This window comes from Herpailurus yagouaroundi, unplaced genomic scaffold (genome assembly GCF_014898765.1).
Source record: "Herpailurus yagouaroundi ecotype Mexico unplaced genomic scaffold, PumYag 190, whole genome shotgun sequence".
Taxonomy (NCBI): Eukaryota; Metazoa; Chordata; class Mammalia; order Carnivora; family Felidae; genus Herpailurus; species Herpailurus yagouaroundi.
Window position 1 is genome coordinate 4741589 of NW_024412421.1, and position 15839 is coordinate 4757427.

The window sequence follows — 15839 nt, forward strand, 5'->3', positions numbered from 1 at the left end:
ATGAGCACTGGGTGTGACACATAAGTGATGAATCACTAAATTCTACTCCTGAAACCATTATTCCACTGTATGTTAACTAACTTGGATTTAAATTAAAAAATTTAAAAAAAGGAAAAAAAAGAAAGACGGCTCACTCAGTAGGAGACACTTGGCGGGGGTCCCGTTCCTGCCCGCCCACCTGCCCAGTCCCGGTAGAGCTCTGAGCGCTCAGAGGTGGGAGCCAGCGGGAGGGGGGTGGGGGGGCGAGAGCCTGGACCGGAGGGGCGGAGCCCACCAGGCAGGGTGGGTGGGCAGGGCGCAGGGGCGGGGCGTCCGGCCTGGAGGGGCGGGGCCCGCCGGGTAGGGTGGCTAGGGAGAGTGCGGGGGGTGGGGCACCCGGACCGGAGGGGCGGGGCGAGCGGAACGGGTGTTAGAGTCAGAGCTTGGAGTTTTGGGCCAGACCGCGGGGAGGACTTGGGGCGCAGGTGACTGCGCGGTGAGTGTTCCCCGATCCGGCACCTGAGCGCGGGGAGGGGCTGGGCGCCCAGAGTCCGGTCCCTCGGACTCGGACATCTGGCTTCCCAGCCGGGCTTGGGGAGGCCTTGCCCTGGTTTTCCGTTCTGGTGTCCCGGCCTCTAAATAGGAGGTAGAAGGAAAGGGGGCTTCTGGAGGTAGGGGAGCCCCCTGGCGGGCAGTGTCTACAGAGGATAGGGAGGTTTGGGGGGCGTGAGCAGAACTTCCGGGCCCCGGGCCCAGGAGCTTTTGCTGTCCGGAGAGAAGTTGTGTCTGGCCTTCCTGGTGGGTGTGGAGGGAGAACTTGCAGGATGAGAAGTCCTGAGGCGCAGGGCTGGCCTGGGAATTAGGAGGCCAGATTTCGGGTCTTAAAGGAGGCTACCCTCTCTCAGTTTCCCCCTCTTCAGCATGCCTGTGAGGGGGTGGGTGTAGGTGAGAGAGGGCCGGGTGATCTCTAACCCTGCTTGGGGACTTGAAACTCTTAGGGGAGACTTCTGCCTCCTCCCCTCCCTTGGTGGGTGTGGAGACCCCTGCTCATCCCCAGCCCTTCCCACCCAGGCCCCCACACCAGGGCCTGCCCAGCCTTGCATCCTGTGTGCCTTCCGCCTTCTCCTTTAGGCCTCATGTTGGGGAGCAGCCATCTGGTCCTACTTGCTTTTGAGCAAACTAAAAAGCCTCCCCAAATCTTCTCTGGGAGGGCCTCCCCAGCTGGACCCCAGCCTGTGTGTCTGCGCTTGGCTTCTTCCCCTCTTTCTGAGCCCTTAGGCTTGTCCCTCTTGTGGCCTCCGTCTCCCCATGGGCTGGTCTTGTCTGCCTGGTCCTGTCCCCTTGCTAAACACCAGAGTGACATTTCCATTGCCTCTGCTCTCAGATTCTCTTTGCCAATTTGGGATCTGAGGCTGGGAGGGACCCCTATCTGGCCCAGCCACCTCCCACCGAGTGAAAGATCCCTCTGCTGGGTATGCCCAGTGACAGTGACTTACGAGGTGCCCGTTCAGTGTCCTACAGCTCTTGTTACACTTAGCTAAAATCTATGACTTGCAGATTTCCCCCGCTTGGTTCCACTTCTGCCTCCTGGAACCATGCAGAGTAGATGCATTCTTTTTTATTTTGAAAGAGAGAGAGAGAGAGAGAGAGAGAGAGAGAGAGAGAGAGAGACAGCGTGAGTTGGGGAGGGGCAGAGAATGAGGGAAAGAGAGAATCCCAAGCAGACTCTGCCCTGTCAGCACAGAGCCCTGTGCGGGGCTTGAACCCATGAACCACGAGATCATGACCTGAGCCGAAATCAAGAGTTGGACGCTTAACCAACTAAGCCACTCAGGCGCCCCAGAGTAAATTCATTCTTTTATTCATTCAAATGATCTTTATTGATACACTGGGTAAGACAGTGGGGCTATAGTGGTAAAAAAAAAAAAAAAAATCAGAAAAAACTCCCTGCCCTCATGGAGTTGGTATTCTAGAAAGGAGGAGGACAGCAATCAAATAAGAACATACGTGATATATCAGGCTGTGAGCGGTGCTGCGGAGAAAAACAAAGCAGGCATGGGGGATGAGGGCTGGGGTTGGGTATTGCAATTTTATATAGCATAATCAGGGAGGGCCTCCCTGAGGTGGTGACAATTGAGCAAAGCCTTGAAGGAGGTGAAGGGCGAGCTATGTGAATATCTGACGGGAAGGACAGTTCACCTGTAGAGGGAAGAGCACAGAGCATGTGCAAAGGCCCTCAGGTAGAGGCATGCCTGGTGGGAGCAGGTCCAGCTTGTTCTGGAAACAAGGAAGAAGTCTGTGTGGCTGGAGCAGGGTGGGTGAGGTGCCCGTGGGGGATTAGTAGGACATGAGTACAGAGAGGTAAGGGGTGAGGAGGTGGGTGTCTGTTGCATGGGGCCTTGAAGGCCACTGTGAGGACTTTCGTTTTTACTCGGAGTGCATCGGGATCCACTGGAGGACTTTGAAGGCAGGAGTCACCTGCTCTGACTCAGGAGTTAGCAGACTAAGTCAGACTGTAGAGAAGTGAGGGCAGAAAGCGTGGAGTGGGGGGACAGCGAGGGGACCACTGTTGTCCTTCTGGGAAGAGGCCCTGGGGGCTTGTACCCATGATATAGAGGCCGTGGGAAAATACCAGATTTTCCAATTTGAGGTATAGTTTGAAGGTAGAGTCGGGGAGATTGGGATGGGAGAGAAAGGTAGAGTCCAGGATGGGTCGGAGGTTTTTGGCTGGTGAGTCTGGAAATTTGGCCCTGCTGTCACCCGAGATGGGGGCTGTCTAGGGGATCTGGAGTGTTACGCTTTTTAAGTGTGAGATGCCCATTAGGCAGTCAGATAAGTTTAGTGGGGAGGTTGGAGCCAGAAGGAAAGTTGGGGGGCTGGCATTTCAAGCCAGAGGAGCAGGTGAGCTCATTTAGGGAGGGAGACACAACTCTGGGGCTCCCAGCATCAGGAACTAGCCAAGGAGACAGAAGGAGCAGCCGGTAGGATGGGAGGAGAAGTCAGAGTTGGGGGAGTGTTTCAAGGAGAGAGAGAGAGAGAGAGAAAGAGAGAGTATTCTGATAGATGCCTTTGCAGAGCTAGCCAGTCCAGAGCTGAGAGCCCAGCAATGTGCACGACACTGGTGGCCATCTGGGGGGCCCGGGAGGACGTGCCCAGAGGGCATGGGAGGGGAGGACTGGAGGAGAGCAGTACGGGCAAGAGACAAGGGCTCCTGCTTTGAAGGGAGTCACAGAATTGGGGTGGGAGCCGGCCGAGGAAGAGAGGGCTCTTATTCTCCTGATGGAGAGACTGCAGTCTGTGTGCCGGAGGGAAATGGTCTCCCAGAGAGAAGCTCGGGGAAGGGGGCAGAATACAAGAGGGTTGCAGGAGGGGCAGGGCTGGGTCCAAGGCCCCAGGGAAGGCCTGGGCCCCGCTGAGATAGAGGAGCCAAGGTTCCCTGGGCCTCCCTCCTCTGGCCTGCACGGGCCCAGGGGGCTGAAATTTCAACCCTTAAGCAAATCGGCGGGCTCAGAGGTCTGGAGAAAGTCGGCTGGCTGAGGTCTCAGGAAGGAAGGAGGTGTCAGGTCCTGGGCCTGGGCCCCGGGCCCGAGGGTCAGGGGAGGCCCACGTGGGTTGCCCCTTTTACTTGACTCTGTTTCATGCCTCTTTCTTTTCATGGGCCTCACCTTCCTCAAGGGAAGACTGTGAAGGGCTCCAAACTTGCAGTAACTCGAGTAGAGAAGAAAAGACAGTAGAGACAGATTTAGTTCGTCTGGGGGAAGTCTGAACAGGTGATAAGGAGGCAAGAAGCGGGATTTTCGGGACGGTTTTTATGAAATAAGGGTTGACTGGCCATCTGTGTTCTCTTGCTCCCAATTTAAGCTAAAGCAGGAGAAACTTAAGTTGGACATGATGAAGAAATTCCTGAGCTGGCAGCAAGGCCAGGTTTTCCCCCCGGATGTTTACAAGGATGTTAGGAGAACAATGCCTGCTCAGAGGCAGGGGTCTGACCACATTGGTCCTTGGGGATTCCACCTGCTCTGAGGTTTCTGGAAGGAGGCCAGGGAAGAGCTGGGACTTTCCAGCTGCTGGTGGGGGACCAGAGCCCCAACCCTTAGGGCTGGGGCCTGTCTCTCCCTGCAGGTGTCCACAAATCCTTGATATCACCAGTTGGGTGTGTGGGGCTCAAGCATTCTTGGTATGTTTGGGAAGGGCCCCTGCTTGTCCCCTTGTGGGTGAGCACAGTTGTGGGTGTGTCTCGGGTCTGGGCGGGGGGGTCTGTCAGTGCAGGTCATGGTGGACGCACAGGGCTTTCCACCAGAGCCTACTTCTGCACAGTGGCTTGGCCAGCTCTGGCCTCCAGACCATCCTTTCAGGATTTCCCCGGGAGCTGGGGTCTGTGGGGAAATCTAGACCCGCCGGTCCTGTGTCACTCAGCCTTTGCCTTCGTGCCCAAGGCCTGCCCCCAGGGGACTTGGCCATGCCCACCAAGCCTAATGATCTCTGCAGGGGGAGAGGGTGGCCTAGGCTCTCCCGATGCAGAAGAGTGGGCTGCTGTTCATTCCCACGCATCCTCTGGGTAAGAGGATGTCAGCAAGGAATGTCAGGTCTCCTGTTTTTGATTGATTCCTGGCCTCACACGTACCCGCCAGGCATTGGGTCAGAGGGAGAGCGCCCACCCCATTTCTGGGCTGTTCCCAGAGGGAGGTGGTTCTTTGCCCCAGGTCCTGGACAGGTGTGGCGGCGGGTCTGGCGTTTCCACAGCTGAGAGCCATGCCAGGGCCAAGCCCAGACCTCTTCCCACCTGTCCTGTTCTCTCCTTTCCCCAAGTCCCATCTCTACCCTCCTGACTCCTCTGCTTGGCAGTGGACACAGGGCGGAGGCCTGCTTGTCCAGAGAGATCTGTTTCAGTTCCTGACTTACAGCAGCCGCTGCACTGGGGATGCCCTCGCAAGCTGCCAGACCTGCAGGTAACCTTGCTGCCTCAGTTTCCTCATGTGGCCAGCCCAAGGATTTCCATCCTAAGTGTTGGCAGCAGTCTGGGTTGGAGACGTCTCCTGTCCCTTCCTTTGGCTGGCATATGTGGACCGGCGTAGACTGTTCCAGCCCCTCCCCTTCCTCGGTGGAGTTTTGATTCATAAGCATTCCCCCCACCGTCCCCCACGCCTCCCCGGGGCTCAGCCCTGTGCCAAGCTTTTGGATGCCAGGATGAGTAAGACCCAGGCTTCTGCTTGGGCCAAGAAGGACGGGAGACACATAAACAGTAACGAGGAAAGTTGCAAAATCTCTAGGCACCTTGGCATCTGCTCCCTTGAGTATCTCAGAATGTCTCTGTTTTGTAAAAACAAGGAGGTGTTGCCCTTCCTTTTCCCTTTCCCTTTCCCTTTCCCTTTCTCTGGGCACTGTACCAGTCCGCGTCCCTGGTCCCTGTGACAGTCGCACAATGGAGCCCGCTGAGAGATTTTCTCTGCTGCTTGGGGACCCTCCCAGGGCTTAGAGCTCAGAGAAATCTCTTCCCCTCAGATTCCCAGAACCCAGAGTGTGAAGGCGGAGCCCAGAGCAAGCCACTGACAGAGGCATGACAGCATCTAATGTGTGGTGCGGTGGCGGGAGCGAAAGGGAAGGGAGGGCCTGAGGGCAGTTGGGAAGGAGGCGGTGGTAAGTGGGGTCCGTGCTCTCCTAGGCTTTGAAATGACTTAGTTTGCGCTATGATTTTTGCTTCACCTGGGGCTAAGATTTTTTTTTTTTAATGTTTATTTATTTTTCAGAGAGAAAGAGAGACAGAGTGCTAGTGGGGGAGGGGCAGAGAGAGAGGGGGACACAGAATCTGAAGCAGGCTCCAGGCTCCAAGCTGTCAGCACAGAGCCCGACGCGGGGCTTGAACTTATCATAAATGGTGTGAGATAATGACCTGAGCTGAAGTCGGACACTTAAGCAACTGAGCCACCCAGGTGCCCCTGAGATTTTTTTTTAAGCTTATTTATTTTGAAAGAGACAGACAGACAGACAGAGTAAGCATGCATGCGTGAGCAGGGGAGGGGCAGAGAGAGAGGGAGTCCCGAGCAGGCTCCGCTCTGTCAGCACAGAGCTCGATGCCAGGCTTGAACTCACGAACCCATGAGATCATGACCTGAGCCGAAATCGAGTAGGACATTTAACCGACTGAGCCACCCAGGTGTCCCTGGGTTGGGATCTTGATAGCAGTATTCTGTTCTGTCCCTTGGAATAGCAGTGGGTTACCTACCAGGCATGGGCTCGGGCCCCTGTGTGGAACCCATATATGGAGGCGATTGAAGGCATGCTTTCTGGAATTGCACTGCTTACGTTCAAACCCCAGTCCCACCTCATCTGTCTGTGAATTCTTGTCTAAGTCACTTGGCCTTCCCGTGCCTCAATTTCTTCGTCTGTAAAATGGGGCCGACATAGCATCTACTTCAGAGTGCTGACGAATTCACATGTGAAAGCATATAGTATGGTGCCAGCATTTTGCCTGTGCTTAGTAGCTATTAGCTGTCATTGGAGAGAGTGCTGCTGTCCGCCTGAATCCAGCCGGCAGGGCATAGCCCCCTCCTAAGATCTCAAAGAGTGTTCATTTCCAGGTCCCTTGAGAACATTGCTCATAATATCAGCACAAGCCTTACTAAACTTCTTAAGGCAGGGAGGAAGTGCAGATGTGGAAACCAGGGGTCTTGATTTAACTCCTGGCTGCTTCGAACTCTCTGTGGGACCTTGGACCAATTTCTTGCCTTCTCTGGGCCCCAGTCTGTACATCTGTATAATGGAGAGTGTGGACTGGGTGATAGCCGAGTAGATCTGTGGCCTCTCCGGACTTGGGGTGGGGCCGAATTGCTCCCTCCACTGCCCCCTGCCTGCCTCCAGAGGAGTCCTGTGCTGATCTCACTCTCCTTCCCAGGTTATGAGATGTGCACACAGGAGGCTCTCCAGGCGCAGAGAAGCCAGCTGGTGGGGCTGCTGGTCTCGGGGTCCCTGGAGGGCTTCGAGAGCATCCTGGACTGGCTGCTTTCCTGGGAAGTCCTCTCCTGGGAAGACTATGAGGGCCTCAGCCTCCTGGGCCAGCCCCTCTCCCAGTTGGCCAGGCGCCTCCTGGACACTGTCTGGAAGAAGGGTGCTTGGGGCTGTGAACAGCTCATTGCAGCTGTCCGGGAGGCCCAGACCGGCTGTCAGGCTCCGGAGCTTTCCTGCCGCTGGGATCCCCACTCACCCCACCCAGCGCATGACCTGCAGAGTCACCGGCCCGCCATCGTCAGGAGACTCTACAGCCACGTGGAGGGCGTGCTGGACCTGGCACAGGAGCAGGGTTTCATCAGCCGGTATGAATGTGATGAAATCAGGCTGCCTGTTTTCACGTCATCCCAGCGGGTAAGGCACTTCCGTTTTGGGCGATCAGAATTCATAGGAAAAGGGTGTTTAGTCACCGAGACTAAGTTGCCTTTGTGGAGTCAGCCCTCTGGGGAGAAAGGTGATGGGATGCTCCCTAACAAGGCAGCCAGGCAGGTAAAAGTTGTTCGGGGCCTGCTTTGTGTGACTGTGGGCTTCTCTCTGGGGACTCTCCATCCTTAATCTCCCCTGTCTCCTTTCCTCATCTGTAAAGCATCAGTAAAGCCCTCGGGAGGAGTCACTGAGTTCATCTGCATGATGCTTAGAATGGTTTCTAGCAGATTCATTGCTCGTTTCCATTGGCTGCTCTCAGCTCTGTTCTCCATGCTATTCTGTACTCGTATGCTCTTTGGCTCTCTTGAGTTAACAGCTCAACAGATCATGAAAATTCGTTGGATCATATCTGTATTTAATAATTTTTACGTTGCACTCCGCACATCATTTAACCTCATAGTTAATTGTTAATTATTAGTAAGAGCCTGCTATGGACTAATGTAGCCTAAATGTCCACGTTGGATTTCTGATACGGACTTGCATTGGCTCGTGGACCTTCAGAGCTGGGGTGCAACTCCCTCCGAGGATGCCATTCCACGAGACCAGAAAAGTGTCTTGGAAACTCTTTAACACTTTTCCCCAGACAGTGACCCTCAGGGCTCTTGTGGTACAGATGGAACAGTAGCTGACATCCCATTTTATATATTGGAAAATTGATGCCCAGAAAAGGGGTTTGGTGGCATGAGAGTGCCATGTTGGACCGAGTACCTTGACTCGTTTGTTCATTGTTAATTTATTCATTCATTTATTTGGCCAGAATATAGGTAGATGCCTACTATGTGCCAGATTCTTGAATCTTATTGGGCTCGATAAGCAGGCACTCAATAAATACTTGTTGATGAAGCACATGGGTTATTGAATGAATTACAGCTAAATTGCAGCATTAGGATGGGCTGAATTGGGGGACTTTCTAGTTTTTATTTGACTATTAAAGAAAGTGTATTTGGCATTTAGGTAAGTGGTTGAGACTGATAGGATAAGCCAGTCTGTCCTCAAGACTGTTTTAAAGCTAGCTCAAGGTGGCTGAGTATTTACAGGGCAGATGTGATGTGGTCCCCTCTCGTTACTCTTTAGTTCACATGAAACCTACAATTGTCCCCTGAGTGCTAGCTCCTTGATCCTGGCCCTGTGGGGATTACAGAAGACATGTTAGTTGTTGCACCTACCTTGGTGTCTTTTGTGATCTATTGAGGGGATCAAATCAGCCCACACGGGAAGTTAAAGAATTGTGTCTTGTCATTTTTGATGGCGTGTTCAACAATGTGGTCTGGTCTGGATGCTCTGAGGGGTTTAGAGAAGGTAGCCTCAGGTCTAGAGAAAACAGGGCACTAAGAGAGGAGGTAATTGGATTGAGGAAAAAAGAAAATAGGAGAACTCATGGGCCAAAGAAGAAATCGTAATGGAAATCAGAAAATGTTTGGAACTAAACAATAATGAGAACCTGGTTTATAAAAATTTATGGGGGACAGTGAAAGCAGAACATAGAAGGAAATTTGTAACCTTAAATACTGATATTAGGAAAGAAGAAAGGCTGCATTTTAACAGGCCAAGAATCCATCTGAAGAAAGGGCTCTGTGGGCAGCAGAAGCAGGGAGGGCTGGGACTGAGCTGAGTAGCTGACAAGAGATCTGCAGGTGGTAGGAGTTTACAAAGGGACTGGGCTGCCTGAGGTTGAAGTTTTTAGAATCCGGTTCTCTCTGAGCCTGTTTTGAGCTCTGGAATGCTATTGTTCTCGAACTTGGTGGCTTTCCTTCAGTGGCTGCATTTCTGACAAGTGTGGGTGGCTCTTGTGGTGTGTCCCACTAACCTTATCTCCCCAGTCCAGGACTGCCTTGTATACTCTCATATACTGACCTTATAATTTCCCGTAAAGAGGTGGTTGTCATAGATTGCAGGCTGGGGGATGAAAAATGCTATGGAACGAATCAAAATGTAAGGTAAAGAACCATATCCTTAAATACCCAATGCTACTATTCACTGAGTGCCTACCATGTGCCGGGCACTGTCCTTAGCCTCTATATTTATTGTCTCTAAGCCACACTGCTACCTTCCAAGGGTGTAGTGTTGGCTATACTGTTTCTTAACAGTGAACACTACTACCCAAACTACCCATTGGAGAAGTGGCCCAGCTAGAGTTCAAATCCAGGCCTGACTGTCTCCAGAGCTTATGATCTTTACTCTCTGACATGAAATATGGGGCTTTGTGGGGTGAACTCGCACAGGTGAGCATAACAGTTGTTAGCAAACCTGAGGCTGTAATACCAGCTGTCCATCTGACTCGTGCACCTGCTAAGGTGGCTAGGGCCAGGGTGTCAGACTGAATCACTTGACTCTTTTACAATATTAATTCCAGCACCTTTAACTTGGGAAATGTAGCATGCCAGCAGAGAAACGTATAATGCCCTATATGGTGGTATAAACATGTTCCCATTCACCCATGCGAAGGCATAGAATGTTACTAGTACTTTCCTCAATCGCAACCACCAGCCTGACTTCTGTGTTAAATCAATTCTTTGCTTTTCTTTATAGTTTTAACACCTTATGCAATGATTCTCCAACCAATGTGTTTCGTTTTGAAAAACATGTAGCAAGCACAAGCATAGCGGTGTCTGGAAAGGGTAGTGCTGCCTCGCTTTCTTGGATGCAGGCTCCCAGGAGCAGGGATGCCGAACAGGGTCTCAGGGACATGGTCTGGCTTCACCTTCTCAAGTTTGTATGGGCTCCTGCTGAGAAGTCAGTGGGCAAGGTCATGAGTGAGTCCTGAGAAATACAGATTCACTACAGCTGGAGGATCTGGTAGGGCGGATATGAGTCAGGGGCCAGATGTCCAGCTGGAATATGGTCAGAGGAAGTGGGCTCTCTGTGTGTTCAGTTGTAAGCTTGTCAAAGGCTCTTTCAGCTCCCAGGAATAGGGCCAGGCCAAACACTTCTGTGGGGTGAAATGGGTGTCCTCAGCTGACCCAGGCAACAGGGGGCGAGAGAAAGAATGATATTAGCCTGTGACGCAGACACGCCAAATATAGATAAGGATTAGAGCCAGGCCTGCCTGGACATTTAGGATATAATTACCCTCAACGCGTCTGAGTTTTAAGTCACACTGCTCCAATCTTCCTCGACTAGTGGTCTTCTGCTTACAGTGCAGAGCCGTCATCCCAAGATCTCCCTTTATGGTCCTCTTGTGTGGGTTTTCCTAAATCCTGATTACTATGTCTTCCTTTTCATGGTTTGTTGTATTCTGGGAGATCAGGTCTCACCTCTGCTTTAAAATGAGTATATAGGAGTTAAATTTTAAGCTCTTCTATATCGCTGACTTTCCTCATATTTGGTCAGTAATTTGGCTGGGTATAGAATTCTGGGTTGGTCATCATTTTTCTTCAGAATTTGGAGATGATTACTCCCTTATCTGCTGTCTTCCAGAGAAGACTTGCTAGAATTCCAAAACTATTTTATAACTCGTTCTGGAAGCACGTAAAATTTTCTTTAGGCCCTTAACATTCTGAAATTTCACAATGATGGGCCTTAGTGTTTTTCCATTGTGCTGGACACTCAAGGGGCACTTTGAACCGAAAACTCATATCTTTATTGTCTGGAAAATTTTCTTGGTTACTTCATTGGTGATTTCTTTCTGTTTTCTCTCTTCTCTCTTTATGGAACTACTATTTGAATTTTAGGACTCCTGGACTGATCCCCTAATTTTCTTCTCCTTCTTTTCTGTTTTCCATCTCTGTGTCCTTTTGTACTACTTCCCCTATGATATCTTCAACTTATCTTTAAAACCTTGCATTTTTCATTTTTGCTATCACTTTTAATTTCCAAGAGCTATTTAAAAATGTTTCTTATTATAGCATCCTGTTTTTGTTTTATGGATGCAATTTCTTGTCTTACTTAAGGATCATAATGATACAGTGTGGTTTTTTTGGTGTTGTTGTTATTGTCATTGTTTGTTTGTTTTGTGGGGGGGGGGCAGATTTTATTTTTTCACCCTGCATAACCTTTTTATCCTACAAGTTGCTTTTCCCTTCTCCACTTATTTGGGCTCAGTCTCCCATATTAGATGCTTTCTTTGGGCATATGATGATCCTTAGTTGTCTTCTCATGACTGAAATAGACTCTCTAAAACTTACTGGAAACTCAGAGCCTGCAGGTGATACTTGTCTACCTTGAGTTTCACTGTAGACATTTTGGGAAGTGGTTCTATTTGTATCTTGAGACCTTTCCCCCTAGGTTGGTCAAGTTACCAGTGTAGACGTCACAGACCTCCTGCCTGGAAGTTAAGGTCTGACCACCAGAGTTGTGGGAACCCAGTGAGTAAGAGGGCTGAGGGCTGGGTGGTTATAGTGTTGGGGAGAGGTATCAACATTCAATACTCATTTTGCACGTGGTCATTTAAACCTTCTTTTAGGGTATGACACCCACTTCCATTATTGTACCTGGTGCCTCCCAGTCCAAGGACCCTGTTTGAGCCTTTCCAGAATGTAAATCTCCGCACTTTGCCATGGCAGGGCAGGGACGGTTGCTGTTGACTTGGAGTGGGTAAAGGAAATTGGAGATCTGTTTTATAAACCACTTTGACTTAGCCCTCCTTAATTTGACCATTTCCTTTGGTTCTCAAGGTAACTGATGCTTTTTTTTTTTTTTTACATGAAAAGATTTTTTAAAGTTCGTCATTTATTTCTTTTTATTTTTTATTTTTTGACAGAGAGATAGCAAGCAGGGAAGGGGCAGAGAGAGAGGGAGAAAAAATCCCAAGCAGGCTCCACCCTGCCAGTGCAGAGCCCTACGCGGGGCTGGAACTCACGAACTGCGAGATCACGACCTGATCCAAAATCAAAAGTCAGATGCTTAACCGACTGAGCCACCCAGGTGTCCCCTGTACCTGATGCTTTTAATTCCAGAGACCTTTATAGATTCTGAGATGTACATTGTGTGCTTTTCAACCTGCCCGTTGTTGGATGAGGATTTGGCCTTCCAGGCTCTTCTAAGTCTATTACTATTTATTCATTTGGCAAGTCCTTAAGTGCGTGCTCTGTGCCAGCACTGTTCTAGGTATTGAGGATACATCGGTGAACAAAACAGACAAAAACCCTTGTCCTGGAAATACTCACATTCCAGTGCAGGGAGACGGGCAATAAGCAAAAGGAGGAAATGGCAGAACATCCTGGGAGGTGATATGGGCTGTGGAAGAGAAGTAGAATGTGTCCGAGGGTTCAGAGTTACAGAGTTGCACCTGTAGGTGTGGGGGTGGGTGTAGATTAGGGGTTTTGTTTTGGGTATGTTAAGCCGGAGGTGTTTATGGAACATGTAAGTGGAGACAGCAGGTAGGTAGTTTGAGATGTGCCCAGCGAAGGTTCAGGGGAGCAGTTCAGGTTGGCGATGAAAATGTGGGAGGTTGTACTCAGAGATGGGATTTCAAGCCTCAGGGCTCCATGAAATCGCCTCTCTTCCAAATGATTTGCAGCTTCCAGAACTGTTTTTCCTATCCTTGCAGGTTTATAGATTTATGTCTTTTTTTTTCCTTTCCTTTTTTTATGTTATTCACTCTTATTCGGGGCCAGATTGGCTGTGTGTTCACTCTGCCACGTAATACCGTGTCTCACTGTTGTGGCTGTTTTACTGGCCTTTTATTGTGGTGGGGGGAGAGACATCTATGAAATTGGAGTAATCTGCGGAAACCTTCACACACCCGTCCGTCGGCTTTCTGGAAAGACAACGACTTTTGCTTTCCCCACAGGCAAGAAGGCTGCTGGATCTTGCGACCGTGAAGGCGAATGGGTTGGCCGCCTTCCTTCTACGACATGTTCAGGAATTGCCAGTCCCGGTGGCCCTGCCTTTCGGTGGTATGTATATGTTCTTCTCAGTTCATCAGAAAGGGAAAGAAAGGCTGTACAGATTGAAGGTTAAGAGCGAAACTCCAGAGCGAGACATCCGTTAGATTTCTACTCACTGGCTGTGCAGGCCTCCCTCAGGCTCAGTTTCCTGATTTCAAGGATAACACCACCACCGACTCACCGGGCTAGTGGGAAGATCGAAAGGGTTCCCATGTGTAATACTAGGGTTAGCTTTTATTCGTGAGCTGCACCGTGAAAACTGGAGCTACCACGCGTTGAAGCTAAAAACAGGTGTCCCATACTGGCCAAACTTATTATCTGCACTGAAAAGGAGACACTTTTGAGATAGGGCTGTTATCTCTTGATTTCTGCAGTCACTATCAGAAACCCCAGGACTGAGTGGATTTAGATAATGTGGTATCTCTCATTGCACACGGTTCACTGACCCATCTCTGGAACGGGAGGGGCTCGGATAACTCAGCTGCAACAGCTCAGGTGTCCTCCCGGCGCGAGTGACGGGCTGGGGAGCACAGTGCCCCGACTGGCCCTTGGTTAATGTGTGCCATTGACATCATCAAGCACAGCTGGCTTTCATGCGTTTTACCACTATGACATGGTGCAAGATCCCCCAGGGTGACAATTCCGAAGTTGATGATTGACATGTATTTGGGTTTAAAATGAGAGATACCTTTTTTTTTTTTTTTTTTTTTTCCTTTCTCCCCCTGGAGAATTTTATATTGTTGGTGGCTGGAAAACCTGCCTTAGAAATCAGGGTATTAGAGGGTGGCTCAGTCGGTTGAGCATCCGACTTTGGCTCAGGTCACGATCTCACAGTTCTTGGGTTCGAGCCCCGCGTCAGGCTCTGTGCTGACAGCTCAGAGCCTGGAGCCTGCTTTAGGTTCTGGATCTCCCTCTTCCTCTGACCCTCCCCTGTTTGCGCTCTGTCTCTCTCTCTTTCAAAAATAAACATTAAAAAAAAAAAAAAAAGAAATCAGGATATTAGAGAAAAAGGTGTATATCTTCTGGTATCCGTTCGGGGCTCCTGGTATATCCAGAGGGCATTAAGAGTGGTGATAATCATCAGCTCTGGGAGCAGAAGAGGAGACACAAACACAGGGCATCTCCTTCGGATGCATAAATACAGCTTTGGTATTCCAAGGGTGCTCTGTGAGAATTTCTTCTTCCCTTCTAAGTTGAGAACACATGGGCCAGTATTTGGTTGGGAGCAGTGAGGCCATGATGCTCTAAGGTCCCCCCACCCTGGGGCCTCTGGACCAGCACTTCCTCATTCCCTAAAAGGGAACTACTCCCTGACACAGGAAGTGGTTTGTTCGCATTGGCTACTGGGATAGTAAAGGAAAAGCAGCAGTCCTGTGGGCACACCCTGTGTTGCAGAGGGCCCTCGAAGAAGATGGGGAAGTGAGTCTTGATTAAAGAATCTCGTCCACATGCTTGACCCGGGCACCCTAGTGACGCCGAGACCATTCAGTGTCAGGTCCACTTGGATCATCCAGGATAATCTCCCCATCTCGGTGTCTTTGGTTCAGTCACATTTATCGAGTCCTTCTTAAATTTAATTTGATTTGTTTTAATTTATGTTTTTATTTGAGAGAGAGAGAGTGGGGGAGAGAGAGAATATCTCAGGCAGGCTCCATGCTTAGCAGGGCCCCATCCCATGACTCTGGGATCATGAGCCGAGCTGAAATCAAGAGTTGGACGCTCAACCAACTGAGCCACCCAGGCGCCCCCGGTTAGTCCCTTTTTTTTATTATTAAAAAAAAAATTAGGGGCGCCTGGGTGGCTCAGTCCGTTAAGCGTCCGACTTCAGCTCAGGTCATGATCTCGCGGTCCGTGGGTTCGAGCCCCGCATCGGGCTCTGTGCTGACAGCTCAGAGCCTGGAGCCTGTTTCAGATTCTGTGTCTCCCTCTTTCTCTGACCCTCCCCTGTTCATACTCTCTCTCTCTGTCTCAACAATAAATAAATGTTAAAAAAAAAATTTAAAAAAAATTAATGTTTGGGGCGCCTGGGTGGCGCAGTCAGTTAAGCGTCCGACTTCAGCCAGGTCACGATCTCGCGGTCCGTGAATTCGAGCCCCGCGTCAGGCTCTGGGCAGATGGCTCAGAGCCTGGAGCCTGTTTCCAATTCTGTGTCTCCCTCTCTCTCTGCCCCTCCCCCGTTCATGCTCTGTCTCTCTCTGTCCCAAAAATAAATAAACGTTGGAAAAAAAAATAAAAAAAAAATTAATGTTTATTTATTTTTGAGAGAGAGAGAGAGATACAGAGCATGATGGGGGGGGGGGGCGAGCAGACAAAGAGGGAGACCCAGAATCTGAAGAAAGCTCCAAGCTCTGAGCTGTCAGCACAGAGCCCGATGTGGGGCTCAAACCCACGAACCGTGAGACCGTGACCCGAGCTGAAGTCGGACGCCCAACCGACTGAGCCACCCAGGTGCCTCTCTGGCTAGTCCCTTTTTAGCAAGTCCAGTAACGTGTTCATAGATCATACGGATTAGGACATGGGTGCTGCTGGTGTGCCTACCAAATCCTTTAGTAATAATGATAATAAGTACCATCTATTGAGAATTTGTCATACGTCAGACAT

General features: G+C 50.4%; 1 protein-coding gene across 1 annotated transcript in view; it reads left to right on the forward strand.

Moving 5' to 3' along the window:
• The first annotated feature begins 387 nt into the window (after positions 1-387).
• NOD2 (nucleotide binding oligomerization domain containing 2) overlaps positions 388-15839 on the forward strand; it is a 36269-nt gene continuing 20817 nt past the window's right edge. The window contains exons 1-3 of the mRNA XM_040497997.1: positions 388-475; positions 6872-7338; positions 13142-13247. Of these exons, the coding sequence (XP_040353931.1) occupies positions 6880-7338; positions 13142-13247 (565 nt within the window). The 5' untranslated portion in view covers positions 388-475; positions 6872-6879. The remainder of the gene's footprint in view (positions 476-6871; positions 7339-13141; positions 13248-15839) is intronic.